General features: G+C 45.9%; 3 protein-coding genes across 17 annotated transcripts; 2 read left to right on the top strand and 1 right to left on the bottom strand.

Moving 5' to 3' along the window:
- Window positions 1–4336: 4336 nt before the first annotated feature.
- CRYAB (crystallin alpha B) lies at window positions 4337–9454 on the bottom strand. Of its 14 annotated transcripts, none has more exons than XM_081155233.1 (5): window positions 9162–9454; window positions 7696–7856; window positions 7196–7594; window positions 5954–6076; window positions 4337–4684 (listed from the first exon to the last, which is right to left on the bottom strand). In XM_081155233.1, exons 3-5 carry the CDS (start codon window positions 7394–7396, stop codon window positions 4481–4483), a joined length of 528 nt encoding a protein of 175 aa, XP_081011359.1. In that variant the 5' UTR covers window positions 7397–7594; window positions 7696–7856; window positions 9162–9454; the 3' UTR covers window positions 4337–4480. The 14 variants fall into 14 exon arrangements, with proteins under 14 accessions (XP_081011359.1, XP_081011351.1, XP_081011362.1 ...); XM_081155225.1 differs by having other exon boundaries at window positions 9128–9447; XM_081155236.1 differs by having other exon boundaries at window positions 9236–9447.
- HSPB2 (heat shock protein family B (small) member 2) lies at window positions 8374–9621 on the top strand (the record flags this gene model as incomplete). 2 transcript variants are annotated; one of them, XM_081155224.1, is made up of 2 exons in its annotated part: window positions 8374–8537; window positions 9133–9621. In XM_081155224.1, the coding sequence occupies 2 exons, from the start codon at window positions 8444–8446 to the stop codon at window positions 9426–9428; spliced, it is 390 nt and encodes a 129-aa protein (XP_081011350.1). In that variant the 3' UTR covers window positions 9429–9621. The 2 variants fall into 2 exon arrangements, with proteins under 2 accessions (XP_081011350.1, XP_081011349.1); XM_081155223.1 differs by having other exon boundaries at window positions 8444–8537; window positions 8971–9621.
- Window positions 9622–12762: 3141 nt separating this feature from the next.
- LOC308565378 (uncharacterized protein C11orf52) lies at window positions 12763–20185 on the top strand. Its single transcript, XM_081154446.1, has 5 exons — window positions 12763–12963; window positions 13253–13385; window positions 17942–17979; window positions 18981–19036; window positions 19268–20185. The coding sequence occupies exons 2-5, from the start codon at window positions 13354–13356 to the stop codon at window positions 19514–19516; spliced, it is 375 nt and encodes a 124-aa protein (XP_081010572.1). The 5' UTR covers window positions 12763–12963; window positions 13253–13353; the 3' UTR covers window positions 19517–20185.
- Window positions 20186–20426: the final 241 nt, after the last annotated feature.

Here is a 20426-nt window from a genome sequence, read left to right as displayed (position 1 = left end):
ACCACATTTTGCTTCTCCATCTGTTGATGGACACTTGGGTTGTTTTCACCTTTTGGCTACTGTGAGCAATGCTGCAATGAACATTAGCGTAAAATGTTTGTTTGAGTTCCTGCTTTCAATTCATTTGGGTATATACCCCGAAGTATTGCTGCTCGTATTGTAAATCTATGTTTAACAATAGGGAAATCCCAAATTGTTTTCCATAGTGGCTGCACTTTTTTTACATTCTTACTAGCAATGCACAAGTTTTCCAATTTCTCCTGGTCTTTACCAACACTTACGTTCTGTTTTGTTTTTGCTCTATAATAGCCATCCAAGTGGGTGTAAAATGCAATCGCAGTGTGGTTTTAACTTGCATTTCCCTAATGGCTAGTGTTCTGGAGCAGCTTTCATGTGATTATTGGCTATTTGGATGCTGTCTTTGGAGAAGAAGTCAGGAATGAGAGTTAAGTCATCTTAAAGCCTACAGACCAGACTATCCACCAGTTGAATACCACCAAGTGAGGAGCTGAAGAATTGCCTCTGTGCTACAAATAGTAAGATCTAGTAAAATGACTGTTGTTTTAAGCTACTAAATTTTGGGATAATTTAATATGCAGGAATAGATAAATAGAACAATATTCTATAAACTAAGATTATATCCTACAAACGCACTGAACACTATTATTAGTTCTAATAGTTTGTGTTGATTCTGTGGGAGTTGTTTTGGCAGATGATTACATAATTTACAAATAATGGTAGTTTCATCTCTTCAAATTCTTACATCTTATTTTTCTTCTTTTATGGCATCAGCCAGAACTTTTCATGCCAAGTTAAATATTAGGAGTGATAGTGAGCACCCTTGTCTTGCTCAGGATAGTAAAAGTGATATGTTGAAATTTTCTTTGGTAAGTATAATAATTGCTTTATATTTTTGTTATATAATGTTAACCAAGTTAAGGAAACTCCCTAGTATTACTGGATTACTAACGGGACAAGGATTTCCCCCACCCCACTGTAAATAAGAGGGCTGGCTCATACTTAATTTGATATAAACCATAAGATTTATTTTCTCATACTCTATTAACGTAATAAATTACATTGAGAAAATTTTTTTCAGTATCGACATCCTTGCCATTCCTGGAACATTTTACTTTGAGTGATAACTAAAACTATTCCTACCCACCAGCCATTATTCCATTATCTTTTGATCTTTATTGATGCTGAGATGTCAGCTGTTAGTCTAGTTGTAATTCATTTGTAATTAATATATCTTTTTGACCTCATATATTTCAAGATTTTTTCTGCATGAGGGCCTGGAGCCAAGGACTCAACCCTCCTGGCAGGTTCCTGTGGGAGCCGAAATGAAGATGGTTACCAAGGTCTGAGCTCATGCAGGAGGCAGGGTGTTCCGCTGAAAGTGTGTTTGTGCAGCATTGAAAGAACTGCTTTGTATCACCCTCCCTTCCTTACCAGTTGTTTGTTACTCACTATATAATAAAGGCGTTGAAGCCATTTGAGGCTGCACCTCATTGGAGGGCAGCCCTCCTGATCCCATAACTTTGTCTCTTTAATTCCCACCCCTTGAACTCAGGTTTGTTCTGCTTTCAGGCTGGTTCCTGACACATAGTCGTTGTTTTGAATTTTCGCAGTGATACTTTTAGGAGCATATTTAGTTTTATTTATCCTGCCCAGTATGAGGACTCACATCTACCTTCAGTTCTGGAAAATCTCTTCTAATAATGCTTTACCATTTTTCCATTAATTCTTATAAAATGCCCATTTGGATACATACTGGAGTCTCTCACTCTTTCCTTCATATACCTTAATTGTTCTGATTTTTTATACCCTTTCCCCCCAACTTGCTGCATTCTGAAAGAATTCCTCAGCTATTTTAAACTTGTAAATATGCAGCTGTGTCCTTTTTAGCATTTATAACATCAACTAATTTCTAATGTATTTAAAAGGTTCCTCTTCATAGCTATATGTTCTTTAAATTTCTGCTTCTTATTTAATATTTATTGCTCTTTTCAAATGAACTTATTCCTTCATTTTTCTATTTATTGTTGCCTGTGATGGTTTTCAAAATAGGTCAAATAATTCCTTGATTTCTGGTTTTGACAACTGCGTGAATTTATATAACATACAATATTAGAAACAAGAATGAACCCTGGTCACTGTTCTCAGTGGTCAGAACATCGGCCTGCGCACTGAAGGGTCTCAAGTTTGATTCCCTGTCAAGGGGATGTACCTGGTTTCAGGTTCGATCCCTAGCCTGGGTCGGGGCTCGTGCGGGAGGCAACCAATTAATGTGTCTCTTTCACATCAATGTTTCTTTCTCTCTCTCTCCTTTTCTCTCTCTGCCCTCCTCCCTCCCTTCCACTCTCTCTAAAAATAACTGGAAAAAATATCCTCGAGTAAGGATTAACAACAACAACAAAAAGAATAAATGGTTAAGATACATAAAAGAGAATTATGGAATTCACCAAGATATAGAATAGATTAGGAGGGAAAGAATTGAGACTGAAAATTATGAATCCAGTTGTAGGTATGTTGAGTTTGTGGGCCTTTGGGAATTCAAACAGAAGTACTTAATAAGTAGCTGGACATGTAATTTTAGTTCTGGGGAGACACATCTGAGATGGGAGTATAAAGTTAGAATATGGAAGCACATAGGTGAGAGTTGAAGGTATGGGAGTTGGTAGTATAATCTAGGCTTATCAAAAAGAGGGGCATGGAAAGGCCAACAACAGAATTATTGGAAAGGCAAACTTGAATGATTGGCAGAGAAAGAGGAGCTTGCAAAACAGAAGTGGTCAGAAGGTGGGAGAAAACCGTGTTTAGCACAATGTCACAGAGAACAAGAGACTGAGGTTTAAGGAAGGAAGAGGTAGGTAGTCAAATGAGTTATCAGAAATGCCCATGAGATTTAGCAAACCTTTCACTGTCATAAATAGTTTTGGGAAAGCAGTAGGTCAAGGAGTAAACAGGGCACAGGCTTTTTCACAAGACAGAACAGTAAGTTCATGTTTGATGCAATCCATCTGTTTCTAACACAGCAGTTGGCAGAAGTTTATAAAGTAGAAAAGATAAATAAAAATATGGACAAAATAAATACCAAAATATTTAAATAAATAGAAATAAAATTCAGGAGAATGGGCATAGTGGCCTCTAGGTCTAGAAGCAGACAGTGGCAGCTAAGAGTTTCACCTCTACAGGGTAAAGGTACTAAAAGTGCTCAATCCAAGACGGGAGGAGAAACCAGCTCATTGCTTAAAGCCAGGAGGCTATGATGGGATTTTCCCATTTGTGAAGAAAATCTGGAAAAATCCTGTCCATCAAACTTCTGGGGGGCTTTGTTGAATAGAAACTCTGGGCTTAGTGAGGTGGGAAGACCCAGACATAGCGCTGTGATTACAAATTTATATAAGCTATCCTGTGGCTCCATGATAGTAACCAACATGATAACAGGAGAGCAGCCCCACTCTTATTATAAAACCTGGTTTAGAACTGCGGAGGGATGTAGAAAATGAAATGGAGGCAAGCACAAAAGTACCAAGGAGTAGGGAGCAATGAGCCCAAAAGTAGAGAAAGAAAGAAGGAAAAGCGTTTATGCCAGGTAACGTACACAGAGCTATTTTTCATTAATTGAATCAGAAGTGTTGTCTAGGCTCACAAAAGTGAAATGAGGATGTTTTTGTAGAGTAATATGTCTTTGTTTAAACTAAATAATAGATTCACTTATTGATTATTCATTATAATTCTACAACTTAACTTTTTTATGGTGTGGCATTGAACTGGCAATTTTCCAGTCTTAGCTTTAATAGGTATTTACCAGATAACAGGATTACACCTGAGAGGCTTGTTTGGTGCTAATCTCACCAGAGTACTATTTATTGACTTTGTGAATCAGCTGAAGGCAATGCTTATCAGTAGGAAAATGTCAAATAACTTTGGGTACACCATCTCTCCTCCCTGGGGACATGATTAATTGCAGAGATGTACTAAGGCCTTTTATGCATTGTTATGCAGACTCCATCCCGATTTGTTGTGGGAACTGAGGGCCAAAATCAAAGAGGGAGGAGAGGAACTGATATTCCTTGAACTCTGCCAAGGGCCTTACTTACTTTTTCTCCTTACAAAAATGTACAGTTCAGTAACCCCTGTTATAAATGGAAGATCTAAAGACCAGGAAGGTTAAGTGACTTGCTAAATTTATACCATTAGTAAGTGATGAAGACAGTCATTCTGACTCTAATGTCCCTAGAGCCCCTTAGATCATAATGTGATGATTAAATGGATCTACTGTATTTGTCCGATTAAAAACACACCACATGAACATTCAAGCACAAGGCAGTTATCTGTTGCTGAATGACATTTTATTAGCTTAATAATTTGGGCCTGCCCTTCACATTAATAAGCTTCAGCACTAGTCACAAGAGTTTTATTCACCGGTGGGGACACTTTCTTGTTTTAAAAAATGCAATTAGAGAGAGGGCATCTACTTCTTGGGGGCCGCAGTGACAGCAGGCTTCGCTTCACGAGTGATGGGAATGGTGCGCTCAGGGCCAGAGGCCTGTTTCCTTGGTCCATTCACACTGAGGACCCCATCAGATGACAGGGATGAGGTAATGGCGAGAGGGTCCACATCCGCTGGGATCCGGTATTTCCTGTGGAACTCCCTGGAAACGAAACCGTGTTCATCCTAATCCAAGAGAACAAGGAAAGAGGCAGAGAGATAAGAACAGGAAAAAAGCACCACTTGCTTAGAATTCAGACATCCTCTTTCCCCTTAGGTGTGAACAAATGCCATGGCAACACGAGAGGAAACTTTTGTTTGGGGCTAAGATGAAGTTGTCTAGGCGGTCACTCCTACCAATGAGAATCTGAGGAATATGAAAAAGGCAAAGCCTCACAGCTCTCCATACCCTGAGGCATGGAAATGTTTAGAGATATTTCTCAAAGGTTTAGATAAATGTTTGTTTGTTAGGCCTTCATCTGGCATTGAAGATCTAAGTTCCTGAGGAAGCTCAGATATTGTCCTGACTCTTTAGGAATGTCCCAGAAAGTCCCAGACCAAAAGGACTGCTGCTATTTAAAAAGAAAAACAAAAAAACCACTCCATCCAGAGAGACTGTGACTCAAGCTTAAATCATATACACAAAATGGAAACAGTCTGAGGACCTCAAACTGTACTGTTTGATTCACAAGGTTCTAAGTTATCACTAATTGGTAAGAAGCAAACTCATTAAAACACCCTCCTGGAAAGTAATGAGAAGCTTTCCATTCTTCAGAATTCTGCTAGAAAGTAGTTGACCATAACCCTTATACCTGCTGAATCTCAAGCATTTGTCCCGACAGGCTCTCAACAGATTTCCACCTGTGCTCCAGGGTAGTAGGAGCTGAGTACAGCTCTGAAACTTGGGCAAACCAAGTAGTTCAACACTAAGATGGCCTAAGGGGAAGAGGATTCCTGAGCACTGAAAAGTCCCAAACTCAGGGGCCTTTGGGGTGCATGCAGTTAATGTGATTACACAAAGCAACCAGGTGTCTGATAAGCTCTAAGCCTAAATCAGTGCTCCTCAACCTTGACTGTACATTACAATTACCTGGGGAGCTTTTAAAAATGCTGATGCCTGTGTCCCATCCCTAAAAATTCTGATTTAATTGGTCTGAGATATGCCTCAGCACAGGGATTATTTAAAATTCTCCTTGTGATTCTAATGTGCCCAAGGTTAAGAACCACTGGCTTAAATGGGAAATGAACATCCCATCTAAGGCAATCAAGTCAAATTAAAACAAACAAACAAACAACAAAGATCTCTTCCCTTGCCAAAACAGTAACAATACTAGGTCTACCCCTGTTTCCAGACCCTAATGGCTCAGGACTGGAATGTTGCCAGCCTCAGAGGCTGATGGCAGTGTCTGGCACATAATATGCACTGAATGAATGAACAGAAAACACGCTACGTACCTGGCGCTCTTCGTGTTTGCCGTGCACCTCAATCACATCTCCCAGCACCTTGACCTTGAGTTCTTCTGGGGAGAAGTGCTTCACGTCCAGGTTGACAGAGAATCTGTCTTTCTCCAGACGCATCTAGAAATAACAAGGTGGGAGAAAGAGGCAGGAGAAAAAATGGTCAGAAAGTGTATTACTAGTGCTGCCTCATTCTGCAGACTTGCTTTCTTGCCAGGTAGTTTATCTTCCTCTTTTTGGCTAAAAATCCCTTTTTGAATAAACATAGCTCTCTGGTTCAGGGGAGCCACCATAGTGGTACAAAGACACACCACCTGTCATCAGGCCCAAACTTTATCTACAGGGTCAGGCAAGAAGACAGGCCACCCAAGAGACCAATCACAAGGACGGGTCTGGGCATGGCTTCTGCTGCCTCTCTGACCCCCAAGGCCTCGCCTTGTCATTTGTCTGTGAGACAAAGGCCCCTTCTTCTTGCTCAGGTCTCTGCCAACTTTCCCACCCACTCAATCTGGAATGTTCTGCTGGCCCTGATTGTCCTTCCAAAGCCCTTGCACACTCAGCTCCTGTTTACTCACACTAGGATATTTTTAAAACATAGTGTTATCTGTGACAGCTCTGTCAACCTTATACGATCACCTCATTCTCGCACCCTCTTAGGACAAGTGGGGTTCCCAAGAGTGGATCTACGTTCTTTCCTTCTTAGGCTTGGACCCAGGCCAGTGCCCTGTCATAGCCCTGAGAAACAGGGAAAATCTTAGAAGGGGAAATAAGGAAAGAAATAGTGGTTGCTGTCTCCAGCTCCACACAGCGGGGGTGAAAAGCTCAGGATATGGTAGGGCTGTCTCCTCGCTCTGAAACTTGAGGTGATAAAAAATTTTCAGGAGCATGAGGTATTAGAAGTGGCAGGCAGAGGAGTCTGAAGGCAGCTCTTTCCTTGTAGCTCCTTATGAACCAAACCAGAAAGGCGCATCCTACTTAAAAGTTAGGGGATACATGCTGATCTTTAGAGCACATGGAAAAAAGGTAATAAGCAGGCTACAGAACAGCATCAAGGGCAAACAGGAGACTGGGGGAGAGAGGGTCTAGTAACCTCATCTTTCTTCACTGCAGGATACACAAGGAACTAAAAGACCTAAGACGCTTACACACGGCCAGATTTAGACAGAGGAAAAAGTAGAACAGATGGAGATGTTTCCAGAAGGTTCAGGAAACTCTCCTGCCTGTAGAGCAGAGACTTACCTCTGAGAGCCCAGTGTCAATCCAGCTGGGTGCCCGCAGGAATGACGGTGGCCGCAGGTAGAAGGGGCTCAGGGAAGTAGAAGTTGGGAAGAGATCAGACTCCAGCAGGTGCTCTCCGAAGAACTGGTCAAAGAGGCGGCTGGGGGAGTGGAAAGGAAAGAAGGGGCGGCGGATCCAGGGGTGGTGGATGGCGATGTCCATGGTGGCTGGTGAGTGTCAGGGGTCAGCTGGCTGGTCAGCTCCTTCAGCTGCAGCTACAGCCAGCCCCTTATATACTCAGCCTTGTGAAGCTTCTGGAATGATGATGTCAGGGGTTTTATTATCCCAGCTCACCGCCCTGTTCATGGAGACTTGTGATCGGGGATTTGGCAGTGTGACACATACCCAGTACTCACTGAGCTAAGAAAAGAGAAATATAAACACGTCTGACCTGTCCAGTGACTTGTCCTGGACTTGTTTCACCCGATTTCTGTCCACACCCAACGGCACCCTCCCCTCACCATTTGGGATACACTCAGGAATCCCAAGCAGGCGGATGGTGTGCCCCTCCTCCTCTCCAGCCTGGCCAGCCAGGGGAGCCGGCCAGCAACTATCTTGGGCCTGGGCAGGAACTGGAATCTTCCTTGGCTGGGCCCCAGAGGCATTAACTCTTTGTGGGTCCCTGCAGGAGAGCAGCGATTGCATGTCAATGCCAGGCATCTGAGTGGTGCTCAAGGTGGACCTGGGTGCTGGTGGGGACCCTGACAGTCATCTGGGCGGGAAGGCCCCTCACCAAACACCAAAGGGTAGAAAAAGTTCTCGCATCTTTCACCTCACAAGGATCACAGAACATGGACTACAGAGAGCTTTCTGAGTAGGCTGCTGGGTGCCCGCGAACGAGGAGGGGGAGGGTGGTGTGGGAAGCGCGCAGACTGTGAGGGTCTCAGCTGGGGGTCTCCGGGACCTCTGACCAGCTCGCTCCCCTCTCCAGCTCGCTCCCCAGCGAGGACCCCCAGCTGTCCTCACCGGTCCCCCTGCGACAGCTGAAGGGTGTGCTGGGGGGGAGGGGGGGACGGGGGTCCTTGCGACGCTGGCCACGCGCTCGCGCCCGCGGCTGGCGCACGGGGCCCCGCGGCGCGCCCCTCCCCCAGCTCGGCACTATTTTGGGTGGCGTCGACCCCGCCCCCACCTCCGGGCGAGCCCTGGCTCGGCGGGCAGCTGGAGGGGTCGCGCCGCACCTCGGCCCCGGGCCGCCGACCGTCCGCAGCCATGTCCGGCCGCTCGGTGCCACACGCCCACCCGGCCACCGCCGAGTACGAGTTTGCCAACCCGAGCCGCCTGGGCGAGCAGCGCTTCGGAGAAGGTACGGCGCGGGCGCCGCGCCCCTGCCTCCGGCCCCCGCCGCCTGAAATTCCGGGCTGGGCTCCCGGCGCGCTGGCCTCCGCCCCGCCGCGGGCTTAGCTGACCTCCTGGGCGAGCCGCGGCCCACCCCGCGCCCACCGCTCCGGCCGCGCGGGCCCCTCCCCCGCCGCGCGCCGCCCCAGCGCCCCGCAACGCCTTCCCGCTCCCTTCTTCTGCCGGGGCCAGCTTTGGGGTGGCCCCCTGCAGCCCCCTCTCGTTTCCCTCCTCAGCCCCCCCGCCCCCCGCTGCCTCCGTCGGGTCGTCGTGCGCCCTCCCGCCGCCTCGCTACTTCTGACCCCCTCCTGCTCGCCGCAGCCCTCGGGTCTCCTTTCGCCCCTTCGCGCCTCGTTCTCCCTCATCCTGCCTCCTGCCTTCTCTCCCTCTCTGCCCCTCAGGCCTCCTGCCAGAAGAGATCCTGACCCCCACCCTCTACCATGGCTACTATGTCCGGCCCCGGGCCACGCGAGCTGGGGAGGGCAGCAGGGCAGGGGCCTCTGAGCTCAGGCTCAGCGAGGGCAAGTTCCAGGCGTTTCTGGACGTGAGCCATTTTACCCCAGATGAGGTGACCGTGAGGACCGTGGACAACCTGCTGGAGGTGTCCGCGCGGCACCCGCAGCGCCTGGACCGCCACGGCTTCGTGTCCCGAGAGTTCTGCCGCACCTACGTGCTGCCCGCCGACGTGGACCCCTGGCGGGTCCGCGCCGCGCTCTCCCACGACGGCATCCTGAACCTGGAGGCGCCCCGGGGGGGCCGGCATTTGGACACAGAGGTCAACGAGGTCTACATCTCCCTCCTCCCTCCGCCGCCTGAGCCCGAGGAGGAGGAGGGGGAGACAGCCGGAGCTGAGCCCTGAGTGCCACCGCCCCAGCGCCCAGCCCTTTCTGCCTCCCGTGGCGGTGCAGCAGCTGCCACCACCCGAGGCAGCAGCATCCTCGGGGGAAGGGAAGAGTGCGCGGGCCACAGTGTATGATTTGGTCCTTTGGGACGTGTGTGTCCTAGCCTTTGGTTTCGTTCTGGGTAGAGCTGAATAAACCCACGTCTCAGGGCCTCGTCTGTGCTGCTTCCTATTCTGTGGCCTGGAGGATGGCGTGGGAAGGGAGGAGGTCGCGGCTGGGAAGAGCTCCTCCGTTAGATGTGCTCCGCGTTACAGAGCCCCGGGCTCACGCTTGGATGCTGAGGTCACACCGGGAAGCTGACACTGGCTCCAGATCAAATTCCCAGCCGTAATTTTCTCACAGTGCAACAAAAGAGAGAGTGATCCTGGGAGAGAAAAGGGATATGCCATCCAAACAACCCACGGGGCACTGTCTGAGCTGGTGATTAGAGACACAAAAACTAGGGCCTCCGGACTGTCTGGCCTGTTGGGGGTAGGGGTGGGGAAAGCCGGGTTTCGGCTGGAGAGAGTAACCTAAAGCCCTGTTTCCCCCTACTAAGATCTGTCCACTGAAAATGGTCTCTGATTCTGAGGGACTGAGTATGTGTACACAGGGGCACAGACACAAACCTCTGCCATCGTCACCGGACCCCATAGTCTCCCTACCCTCTGCACAGGGGAGCCGTGAGAGAGAGCATTCGCCTGGTATCTTGGAACATCCCAAAGAGAGGAGTCACTGCAGCATCCCCATGTAACCTGAGACTAAATGCGGGGGACCTGGGGCTGCTGGTGTGATCGTGATGGCCAGGGAAGTGTCCTCTGGAAGTGGAGTGTTATTACTAGAGGTATGGTGTGTGCAGGAAAGCCTGGGGTCTGACCCCTCAATTACTCTCTGTAGTCAAGGAAGCATGTGTGTGTATGACTTGGAGGGTGTCCAGAAGATCTCCCTTCCCCAGTATATCTTCATGAGGCTGTGGTAGACGTGAAATTCTTCCATTAAAGCAGTTGATTCTTAACTTTGTTGGGTTTACAGACCCATTTGAAAATATGACAAAGGTGCCCGGCTGGGCGTGGCTCAGTGGTTAAGCGTCGACCTAGGATCCAGGCAATCAAGGTTCGATTCCCGGTCAGGGCACATGCCCGGGTTGCGGGCTGCAGCTGATCAATGACTCTCTTATCATTGATGTTTCTATCTCTCTCCCTCTCCTTTCCTCTCTCTGAAATCAATAAAGATATATTTTAAAAAAAAAGAAAATATGACAAAAGCTATAGATCCTCTTAGCAGAAAAATACATATGGTCCCGAATTTGGCATACAACTTGAATAGCACTCTTGAGGTCCATTCATATGCACTTCTTAGGAATTGTGGACTCCCAGGATAAGAACCTTCACTTGAAGAATCCAATTTTGGGTTAAAGGATTGCCCTCAATTTAAAATGAAAGCATGCTTCAGAGAAATAACTACTGATAGTCATTTGTTCATTCATTCAACAAATATTTATCAACCCCCAAGTGATGCACTATGGGGGATACATATTGTAAATATAAATTATAAAAACTACGGTCTTTTATTGTCTACTCTTAGGAATCTTAGTATCTAATTGAGAAGAAAAAGCATTTAAAAAGATACTAAGACTTCAACCACAACAGTTTCACATTGATCTGTTTTGTAACTGGAATTTTTACATGAGCTTTATTTAAAAGAAAGGGTTCCTTAGCTATATAAAAAAATTGAGATCTCCGATTTAGTCCAAATCCCCACCCCATCCAAAATCTCTTAAGATTGGTCGTCAACTTCTGGGACATTTTGAGTAACTGAGAACTAAGAATTTCATAAAGTAGCTAACTTCATTTTCTTTTGGGACATATCTGTTACAAATTCTTCCTTATATTGAACCAAAATCTGCATTTTAGTAACATCTGCCCATTGGTTCTGGTTATGTCCAGAAAATAAATGCAATTCTTTTGCTTGAGAGTCCTTCAGATATTTAAAGATAACCATTCTGCTCTCCTAAGGCTTCCCTTTACCAACTAAACATACCTAGTTCTTTTGACAATATCTTATAGGACTTTCCATATCACTTATTATCCAGACAACTTTCTCTTGAACACACCGATCTTTGACAACATAACTTGAAATTCAACATGTAGTCCTCAAATTATTATTTCAGCCCTGGCTAGGTAACTCAGTTGCTTGGAGTGTCATCCTGATGCACCAAGGTTGTGGGTTCAATAGATCCCTGGTTGTGGTGTGTGTGCAGGAGTCAACTGGTGAATGCATAGGTGGGTAGAACAACAAATCTCTGTTTCTCTCTCTTTCTAAAAATAAAATAAATAAATAAATAAATAAATAAATAAATAAATAAATAATCCAGTCATGGATTGACTGGCACAGACTTCAGTGGAATAATCAATGCCCTTGTTTATTACTCTGGACTTCTATTAATGATGCTCTAAGTGGACCTGGCTACTACAACACATTGTTGGTTCCTTTAGAGTTTCCAGCCACATAAAATCTCTTAGGTGTCTTCCTTTTGAATTAGAGAAAGTGGCTGGAAAGGGACCAAGTGTGGAGGGTTTTGAGCGCCAGGCTAAGATGTTTGGGTAACAGGATGAAAAGAATACAGGCAGTGGTAGAGTACAGAATGAATTGCCGAGGAGAGGCGTGGCCATGAAACAAGAGGCTGGTGCAGTGATCCTGCATAAGATAACAGAGTAAGATGCTTTACCATCTGCCGATTAGCTGAGAACCAGAAGAAATAACAATAGCTCAGGCTTACTGAGAGCTCCCCATGTGCCAGGCCCTGGACTAGAGCTTTACATACGTTATCTCATTTAATCTTCACCACAGTCCTGTAAGGCTGTCACTCTTATTGTCCCCATTTTCATAAGGAAAGAAGATGGGGGTGGGGGGAGAGTGAAGAGTCCAGGGTATTCTCTGTGGAGTGCAGGGCCGAGTGGTGGGTCCTGAATACCCAATAGGAGCACCCAGATACTTGGGCATCTGAACGAGGCAGGTGGGGGTAGGAGGACTGGAGACAAGCCTTATGTGTTTCACAAATTCTCCTCGAGTCCATATTTTCTACAGAGGAATTTGCTTGACTGCATCCTAGTTGCTGGCGAGTGTGGAATGAGTGTAATTTTGGGTCGATGGAAGGAGAAGCTGAGTTGAGCTGTAAGTGGGGATTCTATATTTCTCTACTGAGAATGGGGAAGTGGGTGGTTAAGAAGCGCTGAGATCATTGCAATCATAGCGTCATATGATTTTTCTACAAGAAAGGGGATTGGGTAATAGGTTCAGTCCTTCATGATTACAGCCCTAAGAAAAAAATGATTTGCCCATGTTAATTCCAATAGCAAGGGAGAAAGAATATAAAAAGAATCCATTTACCTAAATTTAAGTTTCCTAGAGACTACAGTATTCAAACCCTGATTCTGGACAGGGACAGTAAGAAACCGATACTGATAGCCTTGAAAGTGAAACTCAGAGCTGAGTAGTGCTGGGAAACATAAGGTAAGACTCTTTATTATAGAGGATATATTTCAGTACAGTGTGATATCGTAGAGAAACATTTCCTAAGGAAACCCAGAGCCCTTTTCTATCTCAGGTTTCTTTTCACTGGAGCTTGACGCTCAAAGTTCATGGCTTCATCAAAGCAGCTCCAAATCCCCAAGGTGAGGTAGTTCTCACCTGGAGCCAGCGTGTGTTCCTCTACCCTTTGGCTGGGAGCAGTCACCTGGGAATCATTCCAGCAGGTGGCTTCCAAAGTCCAACCTGCTAGGTTGAAATCTGACACTGACAGAGACTCCCGGGAGCTGCTACTGAAAACCAAACCAGGAACCAGGAAACGCACTTGCTCTTTCTGTAGAAAAAACAGCTGGGCTCCCTCGGAGACAGAGCGCCATGGGAAACCGGCTCTGCTGCGCGGGAAGCTGGTGAGTAGGGGGCACCGGGAGGGTAACATCTGTGTGGGCTGACACGGAGGCCCTGAGAATAAGATAGAGCTGCAGATAGTTCCCTGCCAACCTCCCACTGCCACCTTCCTCTGCCTGGCACCTCCCTGTGCCACCACCAGAACAGCACCTCCTTCTGTGCTCACTCCTTTCAGGAGCCTTCAGAAAATAGCCAAGCCAGCTGTCAGGAGAATGCCCAGAGCAGGGCTGAAGCCGTGAATTGGCATCGTTTGTCGTTGTCCTCCTCTTCCTCTCCTTCCCCTTGTGTCCCTTCCCTTCTTGCCCAGATAATAATAATTGTAGTGCCTGATAGCTTACTATGCCAGCCACTTTACAGTCTCATTTAATTTTCCCAACAGTTCTATGAGAAAGGTGGCCTTCCTCCTCCTGTTTTTACAGCTAAGACCTGAGGCCACATGACTAGTAAGCAAGTAAACCAAGATTCCAACCTAGATCTGTCTGACTTCAGAGCCCATACTTTAAACCACTGCATAGCACTGCCTCCCAAATCAAGCAACTCAACATTGGAGAAGTGTTTTTCTTTTTTTAAAAAATATATCTTTATTGATTTCAGAGAGAGGAAAGGAGAGGGAGAGAGAGAGATAGAAACATCAATGATGAGAGAGTCATTGATCGAGCCCGCAACCCGGGCATGTGCCCTGACGGGAAATCAAACCCTGATCGCCTGGATCCTAGGTCGACGCTCAACCGCTGAGCCACGCCTGGCTGGGCTGGAGAAGTGTTTCTTTAAAAGGGCAGAAGAGGGGAGAAGGAGACTAACCATGGAATATTTGAATATAACTTTCACCTTTATTTGCTGTGTGACCTTAGGCCAATCCTATTTCTTCTCTTTTTTCTCAGATGTAAAATAAAATACAGATAACATGACCTCTGTTGTTTAGATTACTGGTTTGAAGGGCAGAGGACATGTGAAAGCCTCACTGTAAATTAATTGTAATGTCTTACTGTTCTTTTCCATAGTTGTCATCACTAGAAACTACTGGACCTAGTTTTATATAACCAGTGCCTTCTTAGCTATACCATTCCAAGCCTGGGACAGTGCTGAGGATACCTTGTTTATGAATAAAGCATCATTATATTTAAAGAGATAATTGAGGCACACTGAAGAGGGCATGTGATTTGGAGCCAGAACATTGGATTCAATTCCTGTTCCTGTTACTCATTCATTTATCCATTCATTTATTAAACAAATACTTTATTCAATAACTATATGTATCAGGCATAGTGCTAGATGCAGAAGACATAGTAATAAAAGGAAATTTGGCCTCCGTCTTCTTGAGTGACATAAAATTTTAGGGCATTAGTTGATCCATCTGTAAAATGGGAACAATAATATGTGTTTCCTGATATGTTGTCAGGATTGGGAAAAAAAAGCACCTTTTAAACTCTGAGGTGTCCTATAGACATAGGATATCTAGAAACATAAAAGCTTCTAAGGAAGGGGGTGTAACAGCTTCTTTCACTTCCTTTCTTCCCAAGTCGTCATGCTCTTCATTTTTGGTTATTTTTTCCTCTGATGGTGGTACTCATAGTAGTCAGCTCTGACTGACACTCATTATATGCCAGGCAGCTAGCTGAGTAGTTTACATTTATTATTTTATTTAATTCTTACAATAATCCCACGAGGTTTAGGTTCTATTATCATCCTCATTTTATTGGGGGAAAAAATGGAAGCCTAATGAAGTTAAAAACTTGCTGAAGCTCACACAGCTAGTTTGATAGCATCAGTCTGACTCTAGAGCCTGGCTAGAAACACTATGCCAGATATTCTAACTAAAATACAGGGTGCAAAAGTAGGTTTATAGTTGTTCCTATGGAAAATAATACAATAATAGTACAAGAATAAGCTCCGTGTTTCCTGTACTAACAACTGTAAGCCTACTTTTGCTCCACCCTGTATATTTTTTCCTCTTAAAATATTAGGATTGGGTAAATATTATTTCCCTCTATTTCTCATCATCTCAATAACTTCCAGAGACTTAAAGATACTATGATAATTAAGGAGATTTTTATTTTAAAATATTATTTTTTCTGATTAGAAAGTAATACATAATCACTGTGGAACATTTGGAAAATACCAAAGAGCAGAAAATAAGAACCATAAATATAAGCACTCAGAGATGACAGGAACATTTGAGTGTATTTCCATGTAATACTTTTTTTTTTTAATTTTTAAATTTTATTTTTGTTTAAAATATTACAGATGTCCCTTTTCCTCCCCAATGACCCGTTCCACCCCGTCCATCCCCCTCCCCAGTCCCTCTCCCCACCATTGTCCCTGTCCTTGGGTTGTGCATATGTGCATATAAATTCTTTGGTTACTCTCTCTCCCTCCACCCACCTGCCCTCCATCCCTCTGACATTCGTCAGTCTGATCTATGTTTCCATGTCATTGAATCTATTTTGTTCATCAGTTTATTAAGTTCTTTAGATTCCACATATAAGCGAGATCATGTGATGTTTGTCTTTCTCTGCCTGGCTTATTTCACTTAGCATAATAGTCTCCAGGTCCATCCATACTGTCCCAAAGGGTACGAGATTCTTCTTCTTTTCCATGTAATACTTCTTTTTTAAAAAATATGTCTTTATTGATTTCATAGGGAGGAAAGGAGAGGGATAGATAGAAACATCAATGATGAGAGAGTCATTGATCGGCTGCCTCCTGCACCCCCCCGACTGGGGATCGAGCCCACAACCCAGACATGTGCCCTGACCGGGAATCGAACCCCAATCGCCTGGATCCTGGGTCAATGCTCAACTGCTGAGCCACGCCGGGCTGGGCCCATGTAATACTTTTTAAATGCCTATGTGGATAGTTTTTATCCCAAAACATATCTTATTATCTTTTTATTAACTTAAAAAAGAGTAAAATTGCCAATGCTATTAGTTGTTCGTCTAACATCTTTCTTAAATGGGTGTGTAATGTTCCACTGACTAGAGATTCCATTTACTCAATCAGTTCTCAATGTTGGACATTTAGAATATTCCTTGGTTGTTGGGGTGTTTTTTTTGCAATTGTAAATAATGCTACAATGAGTATCCACATTTGCACCTATCTGATTATTTCTTAGGCTATGGAATTGCTACATCAAAGGGTACACACATTTGTTTAAGGCTTTTTATACTTACTGCCAATTGCATTCTAGAAAGATTGCACCAATTTTTACTCCTACTACCAATATGGGAGAGTGCCCATTTAGTTTCCTTAATTCTAAGCTAAAAATAAAGTCTTATCTTCAAAGAGAAACTGAATATTCCATTTGGGTTGTGTCCAGGCATTGTGCAATATCCAACTTGGGAGCAGGCTCCATTTACTAAAATTGGGTCGCCCAAGTCTATGTCATTTTAGAATTAATATTTTCTTTATCCATTTAAGCAGAAGTAAGTAGGAAGACAATAGTGACAAGGGGCAGGGAATCAGAGGCTAGGCAGTGGGAAGAGAAAGGAAGAACTGAAGAGGCAGAAGAGGAAGTAGAAAGCCCCAGAAGTAGTTTCAAAGCCTTTCTTCTGAACTACCTGCAGTGATCAGATGGTGACTTCAACTGTTAAGCTGTGTCAAAACCAAAAATCAAACCAAAAGACAAACCTCTGTCAGATAGGTGTGGGAAAATTCCGATTTTTCCACAGTAGTAAAATGGACATGATTTAGAAGTTTTCCTCCCTTTTTAAGTAGTAAAAGAAGGAAACTTCCTTCAGGAGACAGAAGTCAGAAAAATAGGGTTGGCTCTGGTGAGAGCTGGAAATGTACTAGCAAGAAAAAGCATCAGAGTAAGCTCCAAACTATTCAGCCTATTTCCTCAGACAAGTGTTGTTTCTCTGGCCATAAAACAGTTGACGATCATAGACATACCGGCTCCACTGGGGACCCTAGGGGCTCAGAAGTGAGTATAAGAGGTCTGTCCTGCAGCGAGCTTGGGGTAGCTGAGTCACTCACCAAATTCAGAGCTCCCTGTGCTGTGGGCCTTAAAGGTTAAACGTCTCTCACTTTCATTAATTAAAAACAAGGACAGGGAAGCAGGGAGGGAGGTCACCTGTTACGAAAGAGCTTTGATGAGCCCTAACTAGTGAGCCCTTGTTGTGGCAGCTTCTGTGACTCCTGGAATGAGGACCCCAGGTTGGCAGAGACCCCTAAAAAGGCAGTGAGGCAGAAGCAAGAGGGGCTCTGAATCCAGGAATACCCCATTATTTGGCAGGTTTCCCTTACCCTCTTCTGGAATTAGCCTGTTAGACAATCCCAGAATAGTGCTCAACCCAGCTACATCCCTGGCATGTAATGACTGGCTGCCTGAGTCTGTATTTTGGGTTTGGTTATGTCAGTTGTTCCACTCCGCCTTCCAGAACCATCTCTTTGGGAGAGGTGTGGTATCCTTGATAAATGCTTTGGGGCTGGCTTAGGGTCACTATGTTAGAGGGAGGTGAGGGACGTTCATCCCAGAGTGTTCAGGAGACCACAGAGCAAATGATGAAGATAGAGGCCAGGCTCTTACACATGGGTGATCTGTTTTTTTGTTTCACAGGAGCTGCCCATCAGTTTTCCAGAGGAAAAAGAAACTGGGTAACTGGGGGAAAGAGAGGGACTGGGAGGGGCTAGGATGGGGTCCTGGGGGGGATCGGGTAGCAAATTAGAGAAGATAATAGAAGCAGTGTCTTTGTAAGGAGCATAAGGATGGGAAAGAGTAGTGTTGGCAGGGATAAAGGGAGACAGTGCACCAGAGAATCTTTAGGTTACTGGGTTCAAGACCAGCTCTGAAACTCTGGGTCTCATCCTTTCTGTTATCGCAGGTGGGAAGGTTGTTCGCTCATTCTTTCATTCACCCAGTAAAAATTTACTGAGCACTTACATTGTATGTAAGGCACTGCAGAATCCCAAGGAGGCAGAGAGGCACAAGAGGAAGGACACACTGTCTTGGCCCTAAAAGACCGGAAAATCAAGTTTGAGAGAGAAATATGTAAACAAGTAGTTGTAATGCCATCTACTAGTGCTAGAAGAGATGCACACTCCTGCCGTGGGAGAATGGGAGGGAACCCAGTGGTGAAGAATTAATAGTGAGTTCACAAGCTGGAGGAGCAGGGAGGAGGGGCTGTTTTGGGCAAGGGAATTATCTCAAGAAGAAAAAAGAAAGAAGAGAGAGAGAGAAGAGGCTGACTTGATTGCAGGTGATGGGTTGTTTGGTAGCTGAGCCCTCACCACACTGTTCTGTAATGGTCTGTGTGGCTGTAGCTCCCTGGGGCTCAGGAAGCAGCCTACTCTTCCTTCCACTCCCACAGGGTAGCACAGAGCCTGGAATCTAAAGGGATCTCAACACGTATTTGTTGAACTCCGTTAGGGTCCGGAGAAAAATGCGGACAGAAGATATTATGGGCAGTTGTAAAAGGGCCAGACTACATTCCCTGCTAAGAAGTCTGGATGTGTGAATGATGGGAGTGAGCGAGGTGAGAACAGATGTAGGGAGATTAGTTAGAAGCTCACCATAATCGTTTAATGGAGATTGGAAGAGGGCAACCTCAGTAGACAGGGAAGAGAGAATGGGTTTAAGTTGGATTTCCTCCTCTCAGGGAGTCAACCAAGATGGAAACTGAAGCAGCAGCGGCAGAAGCCGAGTGGCACAAAGGTAATGACAGGCCCTTCTTGAGGGCTGCTCAGTCCTGGGATGCCCGGATGACGGCCTTTTCAACCAGGAACAGACACATCTCAGTCATCTATAGAACTTGCTTGTTCTGCCCCTCTCCCCCTGCCCCCCTAAAAAAGCAAAATAGAGGGCGTCAGCCTAACTGACCCTGCATTGAAGGTGAGAGACCAAAGCAAGCCAAGAATCTCTCTTGATGTTCTCCGTTCCTCGCAGGGCCATGGCACAACAGGACACACGTGTAAGCGCGTGCTGGAGCAGCCTGCGTCTCAGAAGAGGAGCCAAGGCCCCGGGTCAGAGGACAGCAGCCTACACTACGCAGTCATTCAAGTGTGCAGCCACCCTCAGCCACGCTCTGCCCAGGAGGTGAAGCACTTGCAGTCACAAAATGCTACAGAGTATGCCACCCTTTGCTTCCCCAAGGCCACACCCTGCTATGACAGCAAGAACGGGACCCTAGTGTGAGCCCTGGGGAGAAAGGACCAGTTTCCATCATTTCACCATGACTCCTGTGGGAGAATCAACTGCTTTGGGGAACTGGGAGCAACCCAGGGATGGCAGCCACATTTTAAGCTTAAAGAATTCAGGGAACCCTGGAATTGTGTGTGTCCCCAATCTTGCTCTCTCCCCATATGCCTATCTCTTATTTGCCACCGTTAGCTTGGAGCTGTATTGGGGTTAGTCGGGGGTGGATGGAGTTGCTCTTAAAATGAGGGGATAGGTTGAGTGTGCAGGAAGGTGGGTTTTGATCCCTACCTTTGCTTCTGCTCTCAAGAAAAGTGCAGAAAAAACAAGTTACCCCTTAAGCACTTGAGCTGATCTTGTTGAACTGAATTTAATGGTATCCCTTTTTACATACCTGTAACTCCAAAGCAGAAGACGTGCTCTGGAAAAGCATCCTGGGCTTTTGTACACAGCCCCCAGGCCTGGTTCGGGCCACTTCCTCAGTGGCTGGGTCAAGGGTCCCCGACTTAAACAGACAAATGAGGGCAGGGGCTGAGGCTAGGAGGAAGCATTTTCCAGCCATCCGTCACCAGGACTTCAAGGCGCTGATTCTAACAGCACTGCGAGGCCAGACTGTTGGCTCTCGAAGATGCTGAGCCGCAAGGAACAATAAATCGCTTACAGAACGTGCTTGGTGCGTTTTCTGGGGCGGGGACTTGCGGGCTCCACGCCGGTGCAGCGGGTCTCGCCCCACCTAAGGGCGGTTTGGCAGCTCAGCAGGTAGAGAGAGGCCGGCGCTAGCGCCCCGCTCTGCAGGCCGTGGCTGGGCCGAGCGAGGGTGTGGTTTGGGCCGACCCGAGGCGAGCTTCTGCAGAAGCGGGAGCAACCTGGGCAGAGTCCCGGCCGGTAGGAGGCGCGGAACCGCAGGGGG

Source organism: Miniopterus schreibersii (assembly GCF_964146895.1).
Source record: "Miniopterus schreibersii genome assembly, chromosome: 12".
NCBI classification, from domain to species: domain Eukaryota; kingdom Metazoa; phylum Chordata; class Mammalia; order Chiroptera; family Miniopteridae; genus Miniopterus; species Miniopterus schreibersii.
Note: the sequence above shows the minus strand (reverse complement) of the source record. Positions and strands in the feature narration are given on the sequence as shown.

Excerpts from the sequence above, each read along its gene's own strand:
- CRYAB (XM_081155233.1), bottom strand. The coding sequence starts at position 7,396 with ATGGACATCGCCATCCACCACCCCTGGATCCGCCGCCCCTTCTTTCCT. Across the intron at positions 6,077-7,195 it reads TTGACACTGGGCTCTCAGAG|ATGCGTCTGGAGAAAGACAG; the intron begins GTAAGTCTCTGC and ends TGTTATTTCTAG. Across the intron at positions 4,685-5,953 it reads GCAAACACGAAGAGCGCCAG|GATGAACACGGTTTCGTTTC; the intron begins GTACGTAGCGTG and ends CTCTTGGATTAG.
- LOC308565378 (XM_081154446.1), top strand. The coding sequence starts at position 13,354 with ATGGGAAACCGGCTCTGCTGCGCGGGAAGCTG. Across the intron at positions 13,386-17,941 it reads CTCTGCTGCGCGGGAAGCTG|GAGCTGCCCATCAGTTTTCC; the intron begins GTGAGTAGGGGG and ends TTTGTTTCACAG. Across the intron at positions 19,037-19,267 it reads AGAAGCCGAGTGGCACAAAG|GGCCATGGCACAACAGGACA; the intron begins GTAATGACAGGC and ends CGTTCCTCGCAG.